We start from the raw sequence: 16,833 nt of genomic DNA on the forward strand, positions 1-16,833 counted from the left end.
TTAAGTCAAGATTTAGACCCAAACAAGATGAATTCCTCCAGTCACGAAAGCTTTAAGTCAAGATTTAGACCCAAACAAGATGAATTCCTCCAGTCACGAAAGCTTTAAGTCGAGATTTAGACCCAAACAAGATGAATTTCTGCCAGTCACGAAAGCTTTAAGTCGAGATTTAGACCCAAACAAGATGAATTCCTCCAGTCACGAAAGCTTTAAGTCGAGATTTAGACCCAAACAATATGAATTCCTCCAGTCACGAAAGCTTTAAGTCGAGATTTAGACCCAAACAAGATGAATTTCTGCAGTCACGAAAGCTTTTAGTCGAGATTAAGACCCAAACAATACGAATTCCTGCAGCTATGAAAGCTTTTAGTTGAGATTTAGACCCAAACAATACGAATTCCTCCAGTCACGAAAGCTTTTAGTCGAGATTTAGACCCAAACAAGATGAATTTCTGCAGTCACGAAAGCTTTAAGTCAAGATTTAGACCCAAACAATATGAATTCCTCCACTAACAAAAGCTTTAAGTCGAGATTTAGACCCAAACAAGACGAATTTCTGCAGTCACGAAAACTTTAAGTCGAGATTTAGACCCAAACAATATGAATTCCTCCACTAACAAAAGCTTTAAGTCGAGATTTAGACCCAAACAAGACGAATTTCTGCAGTCACGAAAACTTTAAGTCGAGATTTAGACCCAAACAAGATGAATTCCTCCAGTCACGAAAGCTTTAAGTCGAGATTTAGACCCAAACAATATGAATTTCTCCACTCATGAAAGCTTTAAGTCGAGATTTAGACCCAAACAATATGAATTTCTCCACTCATGAAAACTTTAAGTCGAGATTTAGACCCAAACAATATGAATTTCTCCACTCATGAAAGCTTTAAGTCGAGATTTAGACCCAAACAATATGAATTTCTCCACTCATGAAAACTTTAAGTCGAGATTTAGACCCAAACAATATGAATTTCTCCACTCATGAAAACTTTAAGTCGAGATTTAGACCCAAACAATATGAATTTCTCCACTCATGAAAGCTTTAAGTCGAGATTTTTTCACGTAGATAGGTTGAAAGAAATAAAAAACAAATATTTCCTTTGAACCTATGAATGTGACTTTATCGAAAGACCCAAAGATGAATTTCTGCAGTCACGAAAGCTTTTAGTCGAGATTAAGACCCAAACAATATGAATTCCTCCAGTCACGAAAGCTTTAAGTCGAGATTTAGACCCAAACAATATGAATTCCTCCAGTCACGAAAGCTTTAAGTCGAGATTTTTTCACGTAGATAGGTTGAAAGAAATAACAAAAAATATTTCCTTTGAACCTATGAATGTGACTTTATCGAAAGACCCAAAGATGAATTTCTGCAGTCACGAAAGCTTTTAGTCGAGATTAAGACCCAAACAATACGAATTCCTGCAGCTATGAAAGCTTTTAGTTGAGATTTAGACCCAAACAATACGAATTCCTCCAGTCACGAAAGCTTTTAGTCGAGATTTAGACCCAAACAATATGAATTTCTGCAGTCACGAAAGCTTTAAGTCAAGATTTAGACCCAAACAATATGAATTCCTCCACTAACAAAAGCTTTAAGTCGAGATTTAGACCCAAACAAGACGAATTTCTGCAGTCACGAAAACTTTAAGTCGAGATTTAGAACCAAACAATATTAATCAAGGCGCTCTTCCCCCTCTAAGGCAGCTTAAATATACGCTTCCAAGCTTGGTGGTGCTCATTTAGACGCTTTCTTTCCGACAGACCTGTTCTTCACCTGAAGACGGCTGCTTGCGTTGTGGCCGAAACGTCGTGAGAATTATTTTATTATTTCCCTTCTACGTGGTGACTTTACCGAAAGAACCAACAAGATGAATCCCTGCAGTCACGAAAGCTTTAAATCGAAATGTAGTTGTTTTCATTTATTTCATTTGATTGTTTTACCTACGTGACTTTACCCGAAAAAAACTTAGAATCAAAGAATATTTGCATTGTTTTTGAAACTGATTGGTCCACAGCAGAGACAGGAGGTCCCATGATTTACACCATTGGAACCTCATTTGCCAGTAAAAATATGATAATTGTTTTTTACCCTTCTATCTGGCAACAAAACTGACACCTTTTTTACGAGGAGTCATGTTTACATAGACCACAATACCTGCAGTCATAATGCAAACAAAAAACACAACTCAGATAATGTATGCACTGTCCTTGAAGTTGATTGGTCCACACCCGAGACAGCTTTCCTTAGAGCCTAGTCTCACATGGTGTTGGACCAGATGACGCCAAAAGGCGCACAACTCAAAGACAATGCACCATCAGAGTATGAGAGCTCGGGGTGAAGCATTTACACCATTGGAACCTAATTTGCCAGTAAAAATATGATAATTGGTTTTTACCCTTCTATCCGGCAACAAAACTGACACTTTTTTGTTACAAGGAGTCATGTTTGCATAGATCACAATACCTGCGGTCATAATGCAAACAAAAAACACAACTCTGATAATGTATGTGCACTGTCCTTGAAGTTGATTGGTCCACACCCGAGACAGCTTTCCTTAGACCCTAATCTCACATGGTGTTGGACCAGATGACGCCAAAAGGCGCACAACTCAAAGACAATGCACCATCAGAGTATGAGAGCTCAGGATAAAGCATTTACACCATGGGAACCTCATTTGCCAGGAGCAAAATATGATAATTGTTTTTTACCCTTCTATCTGGCAACAAAACTGACACATTTTTTTACGAAGAGTCATGTTTGCATAGACCACAATACCAGCAGTCATAATGCAAACAAAACACATTACTCATGATGTTATCGAATAGAAAGCCGGGTGACCCATCACCAAGGTACTACCACCACCACCACCACCACAGCAACTACCTTCCACCACCACTAACCACTACCACCACTCACCACTACCACCACCACCAACCACTACCATCCATCACCACTACCACCACAGCAACTACCACCCACCACTAACTACCACCACTAACCACTACTACCACCACCACCACTAACCACCACCACCACTACCACCACAACAACTACCAACCACCACCACCACTCACCACCACCACTCACCACTACCAACCACCACCACTCACCACTACCAACCACCACCACTACCACCACTAACCACCACCACCACTACCACCACCACCACTACCACCACCACCACCACTAACCACCACCACCACCACTAACCACCACCACCACTACCACCACAACAACTACCATCCACCACCACTAACCACCACTACCATCCACCGCCACTACCACTACCACCACCACTACCACCACTACCACCACCACTACCATCACCACCAACCACCACTACCACCCACCACCACCACAACCAACCCACCACCACTAACCACTACCACAACCCACCACCACCAACACCCACCACAACCAACCACCACCACCAACCAACAACCAACCACCACCACCACCATCACCACAACCACCACCCACCACCACCACCACCATCCACCACAACCACCACTACAACCACCACTCACCACAGTAACCCACCACCACCACCAACCCACCACCACCACCACCAACCACCACCACCAACCAACCACCACCACCACCACCACCACAGCAACTACCCACCACCACCACCCACCACCACCACCACCAACCACCACCACAGCAACAACCAACCACCACCACCAAACCTGCACGACCACCACCACTACCACCACTCACCACTACCACTACTACCACCACAACCACCACCATCCACCACCACTACAACCAACCACCACCACCACAACCCACCACCACCACCACCAACCACTACCACAACCAACCACCACAACCACCAAACCTGACCGGGCTCTGCTCACCTCCTCGAGAAACTTGGTGAGGTCGTAGACCTGCATGACCACCACCACCACAGCAACTACCACCACCACCACCACAGCAACTACCACCACCACCACAGCAACTACCACCACCACCACAGCAACTACCAACTACCACCACCACCACAGCAACTACCACCACCACCACCACAGCAACTACCACCACCACCACAGCAACTACCACCACCACCACAGCAACTACCAACTACCACCACCACCACAGCAACTACCACCACCACCACAGCAACTACCACCACCACCACAGCAACTACCACCACCACCACAGCAACTACCACCACCACCACCACAGCAACTACCAACTACCACCACCACCACAGCAACTACCAACTACCACCACCACCACAGCAACTACCAACTACCACCACAGCAACTACCAACTACCACCACCACCACAGCAACTACCAACTACCACCACAGCAACTACCAACTACCACCACCACCACAGCAACTACCACCACCACCACAGCAACTACCACCACCACCACCACAGCAACTACCAACTACCACCACCACCACAGCAACTACCACCACCACCACAGCAACTACCAACTACCACCACCACCACAGCAACTACCAACTACCACCACCACCACAGCAACTACCAACTACCACCACCACCACAGCAACTACCAACTACCACCAACCACCACAGCAACTACCACCACCACCACAGCAACTACCATCCACCACCACTACTACCACCACTATCACCGCAGCAACTACCACCACCAACCACCACCAACCACCACAGCAACCACCACAACCAACCACAACCACCACCCACCACCAACCACCAAACCTGACCGGGCTCTGCTCACCTCCTCGAGAAACTTGGTGAGGTCGTAGACCTGCATGACCACCACCACCACAGCAACTACCAACTACCACCAACAACCACCACCACTACTACCACCAACCACCACAGCAACTACCACCACCACCACCACAGCAACTACCAACTACCACCACCACAGCAACTACCAACTACCACCAACAACCACCACCACTACTACCACCAACCACCACAGCAACTACCACCACCACCACCACAGCAACTACCAACTACCACCACCACAGCAACTACCAACTACCACCACCACCACAGCAACTACCAACTACCACCAACAACCACCACCACTACTACCACCAACCACCACAGCAACTACCAACTACCACCAACAACCACCACCACTACTACCACCAACCACCACAGCAACCACCACCAACCACCACCACAACCACCAAACCTGACCGGGCTCTGCTCACCTCCTCGAGAAACTTGGTGAGGTCGTAGACCTTGTGATGGATGACGACCCAGGTGGTCTTGCACGAGTTGTGCTTCTTCACCTCGTCCAGCGAGAAGTACTTCACCTCGTCAGAGTCGCCCTCTCCTCCAACGCAAGACGCCATCGCCTCTCGCCGCCTCACCGATCGGACTTTGCACGATCAGTGAGGAGTAGGGAGGGAGGACGACGTGGTGACGTCATCACGCAAAGGGCTTTGCGTGGTGACGTCACCACGCAAGGACTTTGCGTGACGTCACCACGCAAGGACTTTGCGTGGTGACGTCACCACGACGTCTCTCTCGCCGCCTCACGGATCGGACTTTGCACGATCAGTGAGGGAGAGGGAGGGCGACGTGGTGACGTCATCACGCAAAGCCCTTGCGTGGTGACGTCACCACGCAGGACGCCATCGCCTCTCGCAGCCTCACCGATCGGACTTTGCACGATGAGGGGAGAGGGAGGGCGACGTGGTGACGTCATCACGCAAAGGGCTTTGCGTGGTGACGTCACCACGCAGGACGCCATCGCCTCTCGCCGCCTCACCGATCGGACTTTGCACGATGAGGGGAGAGGGAGGGCGACGTGGTGACGTCATCACGCAAAGCCCTTTGCGTGATGACGTCACCACGCGAGGGCTTTGCGTGGTGACGTCACCACGCAGGACGCCATCGCCTCGCGCAGCCTCACCGATCGGACTTTGCACGATGAGGGGAGAGGGAGGGCGACGTGGTGACGTCATCACGCAAAGGGCTTTGCGTGGTGACGTCACCACGTCGTCTCTCTGTGCCTCACGGATCGGACTTTGCACGATCAGTGAGGAGGGAGGGAGGACGACGTGGTGACGTCATCACGCAAAGCCCTTGCGTGGTGACGTCACCACGCAGGACGCCATCGCCTCGCGCCGCCTCACCGATCGGACTTTGCACGATGAGGGGAGAGGGAGGGCGACGTGGTGACGTCACCACGCAAAGGGCTTTGCGTGGTGACGTCACCACGCAGGACGCCATCGCCTCTCGCAGCCTCACCGATCGGACTTTGCACGATGAGGGGAGAGGGAGGACGACGTGGTGACGTCACCACGCAAAGCCCTTGCGTGGTGACGTCACCACGCAGGACGCCATCGCCTCTCGCAGCCTCACCGATCGGACTTTGCACGATGAGGGGAGAGGGAGGGCGACGTGGTGACGTCACCACGCAAAAGCCCTTGCGTGGTGACGTCATCACGTCGTCTCTCTGCCTCTCTGCTTCACGGTGCGTGGTGACGTCACCACGCAAGGGCTTTGCGTGATGACGTCACCACGCAAGGGCTTTGCGTGGTGACGTCACCACGCCATCGCCTCTCGCAGCCTCACGGATCGGACTTTGCACGATCAGTGAGGAGTAGGGAGGGAGGACAACGTGGTGACGTCATCACGCAAAGGGCTTTGCGTGGTGACGTCACCACGTCGTCTCTCTGTGCCTCACGGATCGGACTTTGCACGATGAGGAGAGAGGGAGGGCGACGTGGTGACGTCACCACGCAAAGGGCTTTGCGTGGTGACGTCACCACGCAGGACGCCATCGCCTCTCGCAGCCTCACCGATCGGACTTTGCACGATGAGGGGAGAGGGAGGGCGACGTGGTGACGTCACCACGCAAAGCCCTTTGCGTGATGACGTCACCACGCGAGGGCTTTGCGTGGTGACGTCACCACGCAGGACGCCATCGCCTCTCGCAGCCTCACCGATCGGACTTTGCACGATGAGGGGAGAGGGAGGGCGACGTGGTGACGTCACCACGTCGTCTCTCTGTGCCTCACGGATCGGACTTTGCACGATCAGTGAGGAGTAGGGAGGGAGGACGACGTGGTGACGTCATCACGCAAAGCCCTTGCGTGGTGACGTCACCACGCAGGACGCCATCGCCTCTCGCCGCCTCACCGATCGGACTTTGCACGATGAGGGGAGAGGGAGGGCGACGTGGTGACGTCACCACGCAAAGGGCTTTGCGTGGTGACGTCACCACGCAGGACGCCATCGCCTCTCGCAGCCTCACCGATCGGACTTTGCACGATGAGGGGAGAGGGAGGACGACGTGGTGACGTCATCACGCAAAGCCCTTGCGTGGTGACGTCACCACGCAGGACGCCATCGCCTCGCGCAGCCTCACCGATCGGACTTTGCACGATGAGGGGAGAGGGAGGACGACGTGGTGACGTCACCACGCAAAGGGCTTTGCGTGGTGACGTCACCACGTCGTCTCTCTGTGCCTCACGGATCGGACTTTGCACGATCAGTGAGGAGGGAGGGAGGACGACGTGGTGACGTCATCACGCAAAGCCCTTGCGTGGTGACGTCACCACGCAGGACGCCATCGCCTCGCGCCGCCTCACCGATCGGACTTTGCACGATGAGGGGAGAGGGAGGGCGACGTGGTGACGTCACCACGCAAAGGGCTTTGCGTGGTGACGTCACCACGTCGTCTCTCTGTGCCTCACGGATCGGACTTTGCACGATCAGTGAGGAGTAGGGAGGGAGGACGACGTGGTGACGTCATCACGCAAAGCCCTTGCGTGGTGACGTCACCACGCAGGACGCCATCGCCTCTCGCCGCCTCACCGATCGGACTTTGCACGATGAGGGGAGAGGGAGGGCGACGTGGTGACGTCACCACGCAAAGGGCTTTGCGTGGTGACGTCACCACGCAGGACGCCATCGCCTCGCGCAGCCTCACCGATCGGACTTTGCACGATGAGGGGAGAAAGAGGGAGACGTTGTGACGTCATCACGCAAGAGCTTTGCGTGGTGACGTCACCACGTCGTCTCTCTGCCTCTCTGCTTCATGGTGCGTGGTGACGTCACCACGCAAGGGCTTTGCGTGATGACGTCACCACGCAAGGGCTTTGCGTGGTGACGTCACCACGCCATCGCCTCTCGCAGCCTCACGGATCGGACTTTGCACGATCAGTGAGGGAGGACGACGTGGTGACGTCATCACGCAAGGGCCTTGCGTGATGACGTCATCACGTCGTCTCTCTCTGCCTCACGGTCACGGATCGGACTTTGCACGATCAGTGAGGGAGAGGGAGGGAGGGAGGACGACGTGGTGACGTCATCACGCAAAGCCCTTGCGTGGTGACGTCATCACGCAAAGGGCATTGCGTGGTGACGTCATCACGTCGTCTCTCTCCGCCACACGGATCGGACTTTGCACGATCAGTGAGGAGTAGGGAGGGAGGACGACGTGGTGACGTCACCACGCAAAGCCCTTGCGTGGTGACGTCATCACGTCGTCTCTCTCACGCCGCCTCACGGATCGGATTTTGCACGATGAGGGGAGAGGGAGGGAGGACGACGTGGTGACGTCACCACGCAGGGGCTTTGCGTGGTGACGTCACCACGCAAGGGCTTTGCGTTGTGACGTCACCACGCAAGGGCATCGCGTGGTGACGTCACCACGCCATCCCCCCTCTTTCTTAGATCGGACTTTGCACGATGAGGGGAGAGGGAGGGAGGACGACGTGGTGACGTCACCACGCAAAGCCCTTGCGTGGTGACGTCACCACGCAAAGCCCTTGCGTGATGACGTCACCACGTCGTCTCTCTCGCCGCCTCACGGATCGGACTTTGCACGATCAGTGAGGAGTAGGGAGAGGGAGGGAGGACGACGTGGTAACGTCACCACGCAAAGCCCTTGCGTGATGACGTCATCACGTCGTCTCTCTGCCTCACGGATCGGACTTTGCACGATCAGTGAGGAGTTGGGAGGGAGGGAGGACGACGTGGTGACGTCATCACGCAAAGCCCTTGCGTGATGACGTCACCACGCTAGGGCTTTGCGTGATGACGTTACCACGTCGTCTCTCTCGCCGCCTCACGGATCGGACTTTGCACGATCAGTGAGGGAGAGGGAGGACGACGTGGTGACGTCACCACGCAAAGCCCCTGCGTGGTGACGTCACCACGCTAGGGCTTTGCGTGATGACGTCACCACGTCGTCTCTCTCGCCGCCTCACGGATCGGACTTTGCACGATCAGTGAGGGAGAAAGAGGGCGACGTGGTGACGTCATCACGCAAGGGCTTTGCGTGGTGACGTCACCACGTCGTCTCTCTGCCTATCTGCTTCACGGTGCGTGGTGACGTCACCACGCAAGGGCTTTGCGTGGTGACGTCACCACGCAAGGGCTTCGCGTGGTGACGTCACCACGTCGTACCCCTCTCTTTCTTGGATTGGACGCTGTGGGGAGGAGGGGGGCGGCGTGGTGACGTCACCACGCGAGGACTTTGCGTGGTGACGTCATCACGTCGTCTCTCTGCCTCTCGGATCGGACTTTGCACGCTGTGTGAGGGAGAGGGAGGGAGGGCGGCGTGGTGACATCACCACGCAAAGGCTTTGCGTGGTGACGTCACCACGTCGTCTCTCTGCCTCTCTGCCTCACGGATCGTGATGACGTCACCACGCGAGGACTTTGCGTGGTGACGTCACCACGCCGTCTCTCTTTCTCACGGATCGGACTTTGCACGCTGTGTGAGGGAGAGGGAGGGAGGGCGACGTGGTGACGTCACCACGCAAAGCCCTAGCGTGGTGACGTCACCACGTCTCTCTCTCTCTGCCTCACGGATCGGACTTTGCACGCTGTGTGGGGAGAGGGAGGGAGGACGACGTGGTGACGTCACCACGCAAAGCCCTCGCGTGGTGACGTCACCACGTCGTCACTGCCTCACGGATCGTGGTGACGTCACCACGCGAGGACTTTGCGTGGTGACGTCACCACGTCGTCTCTCTGCCTCACGAATCAGACTTTGCACGCTGTGGGGAGAGGGAGGGGGGACGGCGTGGTGACGTCACCACGCAAAGCCCTCGCGTGGTGACGTCACCACGCCGTCCCCCCCTCCCTCTCGGATCTGACTTTGCACGCTGTGGGGAGAGGGAGGGGGGACGGCGTGGTGACGTCACCACGCGAGGACTTTGCGTGGTGACGTCACCACGTCGTCTCTCTGCCTCATGGATCAGACTTTGCACGCTGTGGGGAGAGGGAGGGGGGACGGCGTGGTGACGTCACCACGCGAGGGCTTTGCGTGGTGACGTCACCACGCAACGCAGCTCGCAAAGCCCTCGCGTGGTGACGTCACCACGCCGTCCCCCCTCCCTCACGTATCGGACTTTGCACGTGACGGGGAGAGGGAGGAGGGGACGGCGTGGTGACGTCACCACGCAAAGCCCTTGCGTGGTGACGTCACTACGTCGTCCCCCCTCCCTCTCGGATCGGACTTTGCACGCTGTGGGGAGAGGGAGGGAGGACGGCGTGGTGACGTCACCACTACTCCCCCCCCCCCCACTTCCCCCCCACTACCCCCTCACCCCGACGTTACCATGGCAACGTCGGGGTGACGTGGTGACGTCACCACTACCCCCCCCCTACTTCCCCCCACCCCCTCACCCCGACGTTGCCATGGCAACAACCGTCAGGTCGAGTTGTTAACTCCACGAGGTCGATCCGGGTCCTGTAGCTCTCTCCACTGCTGGATGATGACGCCCAATTCCGTGTCCCGTGTGGCTCTCATCTCTCCTTTCATCTCTCCTCTCATCTCTCCTCTCATCTCTCTAACGAATTAAACTAAACAGGAGATTTTTTTATTATTTTTGTTTAATTTACCTCAGCGGTGATACACACACGCAACAAAAAAAAGTAGTTTTTTTCGACCAATAATTTTACAATTCTATAGAAGTTCAAACTTTTTTCTTTAAACAAACAAACTAAAATAATGCCGACATGTGCGAGACGCCGGGCGGATTAGCGACGAGGGGAGAAGAACTCCAACTCTCCGAAGCGTTCGTTCTCCTACAGAGGCCTGCCACCGAGGATGAAGCCTACGCTCTTGCCTACTTCGCCTGCCGCTCGCTGGCGAGGGGAAGCCGGCCAACGCCGCCGCCGGCCGGGGGGTCACCCCCGGTCTCCTCGGAGTCGGGCAGCAGCGGCGGCGGCGATGATGTCCGCTTCGTTCTTCAAGCCCGGGGCGGGCTCCGTGTGGAGTGCGGAGGTGAGGGTCACGGTGGCGAATGGCGGTTGTTGTTGTTGTTCTGCATTGGCAGAGTAGGGGGCACAGGTGATGCATCAGGCAGTCATCTCGGTCAGTCGACACGTGGCACCTGCTGGGTCTGCCCCGTGACCACCTCCTCATGCACCTAGCCTGGCACAGCAGTCAACCCATGGCACCTGCTGGGTCTGCCCCGTGACCTCCTCCTCATGCACCTAGCCTGGCACAGCAGTCGACCCGTGGCACCTGCTGGGTCTGCCCCGTGACCTCCTCCTCATGCACCTAGCCTGGCACAGCAGTACAACCCATGGCACCTGCTGGGTCTGCCCCGTGACCTCCTCCTGCCAGCGGGCGTTCGACACTTCACGTGGTAGCCTCAAGGTGCACTTGGCCTGGCACAAGCGTCGTGGTGACGTCACCGCCACTTAATGGCGAATGGCGGTTGTTGTTGTTGTTCTGCATTGGCAGAGTAGGGGGCACAGGTGGTGCATCAGGCAGTCATCTCGGTCATCTCGGTCAGTCGACACGTGGCACCTGCTGGGTCTGCCCCGTGACCTCCTCCTCATGCACCTAGCCTGGCACAGCAGTCAACCCACGGCACCTGCTGGGTCTGCCCCGTGACCTCCTCCTCATGCACCTAGCCTGGCACAGCAGTCGACCCGTGGCACCTGCTGGGTCTGCCCCGTGACCTCCTCCTCCTGCACCTAGCCTGGCACAGCAGTACAACCCATGGCACCTGCTGGGTCTGCCCCGTGACCTCCTCCTGCCAGCGGGCGTTCGACACTTCACGTGGTAGCCTCAAGGTGCACTTGGCCTGGCACAAGTGTCGTGGTGACGTCACCGCCACTTAGTGGGGAATGGCGGTTGTTGTTGTTGTGTGTGTTGACATTCATTTGATGGGTTGCATCGTCAGTAACTCACTCCAGCCGGGTCGTCTACCCCGTTATCTCCAGCACCAGTCTCCCCACCAACTCCCTTATCGGTGCCTCTACCTTGTTGCAGAGAAATTCAGACACTACGCTACACTATGCACTACGCTACTATACGCTATATTATGCACTACACTACTATACACTACACTATACACTACTATACACTATACACTACACTATACACTACTTTACACTACACTATACACTACTATACACTACACTACTATACACTACACTATACACTACTTTACGCTACACTATGCACTACACTGCTTTACGCTACACTATGCACTACACTGCTTTACACTACACTACTATACACTACACACTACACTACACACTACACTATACGCTACACTTTACACTACACTGCTTTACGCTACATTATGCACTACACTGTTATACACTATACACTACTATACACTACACTACTATACACTACACTATACACTACTTTACACTACACTACTCTACACTACACTATACACTACTTTACACTACACTACTATACACTACACTATACACTACACTATACACTACTTTACGCTACACTATGCACTACACTGCTATACGCTACACTATGCACTACACTGCTTTACACTATACTACTATACACTACACTACACACTACACTATATGCTACACTTTACACTACACTGCTTTATGCTACACTATACACTACACTATACACTACACTATGCACTACACTATGCACGGCACTATACACTGCTATACACTATACACTACACTATACGCTATACACTGCACTACACTACACTATACACTATTGTACACTACACTATACACTACACTGTACATTATACACTACACTACTATACACTACACTATACACTACACTATACACTACTTTACGCTACACTATGCACCACACTGCTTTACGCTACACTATACACTACTCTATGCACTACACTGCTTTACACTACACTACTATACGCTACACTACTATACGCTACGCTAGTATTCACTACACTATACACTACACTATACACTACACTATACACTACACTATACACTACACTATACACTACACTATACACTACTTTACACTACACTATGCACTACACTACTTTAAGCTACACTATGTACTAGACTACTATATGCTACACTATACACTAAACTGCACACTACACTGCTATACACTACACTATACACTACACAATACACTATACACTACACTATTACACAATACACTACACTACTATACACTACTATACACTACATGATACACGACACTGTACAATACCTGTCAACCCCTTATCAGTGCCTACCTTATGTGTGCTTTTACGTATGTTGAATTGATATCTTTCGTTAGGGAGTGGTGGTGTAGCGGTTAGCACCGTTCTATTAACCTGGTGACTCGACTTTATTTTCCTGCTCTGACATAGCCGTGTCAACCCATACGGTTTACCCCGTCACTCGCCCACTCACCCATTCACTCATCCACTCACCAATTCACTCGCCCACTCACCCATTCACTCACCCACTCACCCATTCACTCGCCCACTCACCAATGCACTCGCCCACTCACCCATTCACTCACCCACTCACCCATTCACTCGCCCACTCACCAATGCACTCGCCCACTCACCCATTCACTCGCTCACTCACCCACTTACCCATTCACTCGCCCACTCACCCATTCACTCGCCCACTCACCCATTCACTCACCCACTCACCAATTCACTCGCCCACTCACCAATGCACTCGCCCACTCACCCATTCATTCGCTCACTCATCCATTCGCTCACTCACCCATTCACTCGCCCACTCACTGATTCACTCGCCCACTCACCTAGTCAGTTGCCCACTCACCCATTCACTCACCCACTCACCCATTCACTCACTCACTCACCAATGCACTCGCCCACTCACCCATTCACTCGCCCACTCACCAATGCACTCGCCCACTCACCCATTCACTCGCTCACTCACCCACTCACCCATTCACTCGCCCACTCACTGATTCACTCGCCCACTCACCCATTCACTCACCCACTCACCAATTCACTCGCCCACTCACCAATGCACTCGCCCACTCACCCATTCACTCGCTCACTCATCCATTCGCTCACTCACCCATTCACTCGCCCACTCACTGATTCACTCGCCCACTCACCTAGTCACTTGCCCACTCACCCATTCACTCACCCACTCACCCATTCACTCACTCACTCACCAATGCACTCGCCCACTCACCCATTCACTCGCCCACTCACCAATGCACTCGCCCACTCACCCATTCACTCGCTCACTCACCCACTCACCCATTCACTCGCCCACTCACTGATTCACTCGCCCACTCACCAATTCACTCGCTCACTCACCCACTCACCAATTCACTCGCCCACTCACCAATGCACTCGCCCACTCACCCACTCACCCATTCACTCACCCACTCACCCATTCACTCACCCACTCACCAATTCACTCGCCCACTCACCCATTCACTCGCCCACTCACCAATGCACTCGCCCACTCACCCACTCACCCATTCACTCACCAATTCACTCGCCCACTCACCAATTCACTCGCCCACTCACCAATTCACTCGCCCACTCACCAATTCACTCGCCCACTCACCAATTCACTCGCCCACTCACCAATTCACTCGCCCACTCACCAATTCACTCGCCCACTCACCAATTCACTCGCCCACTCACCGATTCACTCACCCACTCACCCATTCACTCGCCCACTCGCCCATTCACTTGCTCCCTCACCTATTCACTCGCCCACTCACCCATTCACTCGCCCACTCACCAATTCACTCGCCCACTCACCTAGTCACTTGCCCACTCACCCATTCACTCACCCACTCACCCATTCACTAGCCCACTCACCCATTCACTCGCCCACTCACCAATGCACTCGCCCACTCACCCACTCACCCATTCACTCGCCCACTCACCAATTCACTCGCCCACTCACCCATTCACTCGCTCACTCACCCATTCACTCGCTCACTCACCCATTCACTCACCCACTCACCCATTCACTCGCCCACTCACCAATTCACTCGCCCACTCACCCATTCACTCGCTCACTCACCAATTCACTCGCCCACTCACCCATTCACTCGCCCACTCACCAATGCACTCGCTCACTCACCCATTCACTCGCTCACTCACCCATTCACTTGCCCACTCACCCATTCACTCGCCCACTCACCCATTCACTCGCCCACTCACCCATTCACTCGCCCACTCACCCATTCACTCGCCCACTCACCCATTCACTCACCCACTCACCCATTCACTAGCCCACTCACCCATTCACTCGCCCACTCACCAATTCACTCGCCCACTCACCCATTCACTCGCCCACTCACCCATTCACTCGCCCACTCACCTAGTCACTTGCCCACTCACCCATTCACTCACCCACTCACCCATTCACTCGCCCACTCACCCATTCACTCGCCCACTCACCCATTCACTCGCCCACTCACCAATGCACTCGCTCACTCACCCATTCACTCGCCCACTCACCCATTCACTTGCCCACTCACCCATTCACTCGCCCACTCACCAATTCACTAGCCCACTCACCCATTCACTCGCCCACTCACCAATGCACTCGCTCACTCACCCATTCACTCGCCCACTCACCCATTCACTCGCCCACTCACCGATTCACTCGCCCACTCACCCATTCACTCGCCCACTCACCCATTCACTCGCCCACCCATTCACCCAGTCACTCGCCCACTCACCCATTCACTCGCCCACTCACCCATTCACTCGCCCACTCACCTATTCAGTTGTTCACTCAGCCATTCACTCGCAAACTCACCCACCCAGCCACGAACTCACCCATCGCAGCGTCCATTAGCTACGTACGGAAATGTTTTTTTTATTATAAATTGAAATAATGTTTGATGCTTATCATCATCATCGTCGGCAGCCGTGGTCTATCCACTGCTAGATGAAGGCCTCCTTCTGACATCGTGTTGGTTCATAAGGATTGACCATACTTCACCACGCTGGTCAATGCAGGTTGGTGAAGGGAGATCAGGGGGAGTCCCGGGACCTGTTCTGATATCAGTCGGCGGTGACGTTAGCCGTGGTCAGGAATCGAACTCAGGTCGCCGCGATCATGGCAGTGTTTTTATATATTGACAGGTATACTGGCTCTTGCCATGGTAATGTGGAATGTGCGCTGTTGGTTGAAGGCCGCTGACGCAGATGATACGGATGTTTGCCTATGGTGACAATGCATTGACCGTGTTGTAAATTACATCAATCAGCTCTCTATCCCTTCTAGAACCACACTAGAATTCACATCACTCAGCTCTCTATCCCTTCTAGAACATCACTAGAATTCACATCACTCAGCTCTCCAGCCCTTCTAGAACATCACTAGAATTCACATTACTCAGCTCTCTATACCTTCTAGAACATCACTAGAATTCACATCACTCAGCTCTCTATCCCTTCTAGAACATCACTAGAATTCACATCACTCAGCTCTCTAGCGCTTCTAGAACATCACTAGAATTCACATCACTCAGCTCTCCAGCCCTTCTAGAACATCACTAGAATTCACATCACTCAGCTCTCTATCCCTTCTAGAACATCACTAGAATTCACATCACTCAGCTCTCTATACCTTCTAGAACATCACTAGAATTCACATCACTCAGCTCTCTATCCCTTCTAGAACATCACTAGAATT

General features: G+C 53.3%; 1 protein-coding gene across 2 annotated transcripts in view; it reads left to right on the plus strand.

Moving 5' to 3' along the window:
• The first annotated feature begins 10,630 nt into the window (after nucleotides 1-10,630).
• The window catches only part of LOC133339006 (protein spire homolog 2-like), a 45,391-nt gene continuing 39,188 nt past the window's right edge, over nucleotides 10,631-16,833 (plus strand). For both annotated transcript variants that reach the window (XM_061547138.1, XM_061547139.1), the window contains exon 1: nucleotides 10,631-11,209. In XM_061547138.1, coding sequence (XP_061403122.1) covers nucleotides 10,942-11,209 — 268 coding nt within the window. In that variant the 5' untranslated portion in view covers nucleotides 10,631-10,941. The remainder of the gene's footprint in view (nucleotides 11,210-16,833) is intronic.

Source organism: Lethenteron reissneri, unplaced genomic scaffold (genome assembly GCF_015708825.2).
Source record: "Lethenteron reissneri isolate LAM-NWPU_2019-01 unplaced genomic scaffold, ASM1570882v1 scaffold_1639, whole genome shotgun sequence".
Lineage (NCBI taxonomy): Eukaryota > Metazoa > Chordata > Hyperoartia > Petromyzontiformes > Petromyzontidae > Lethenteron > Lethenteron reissneri.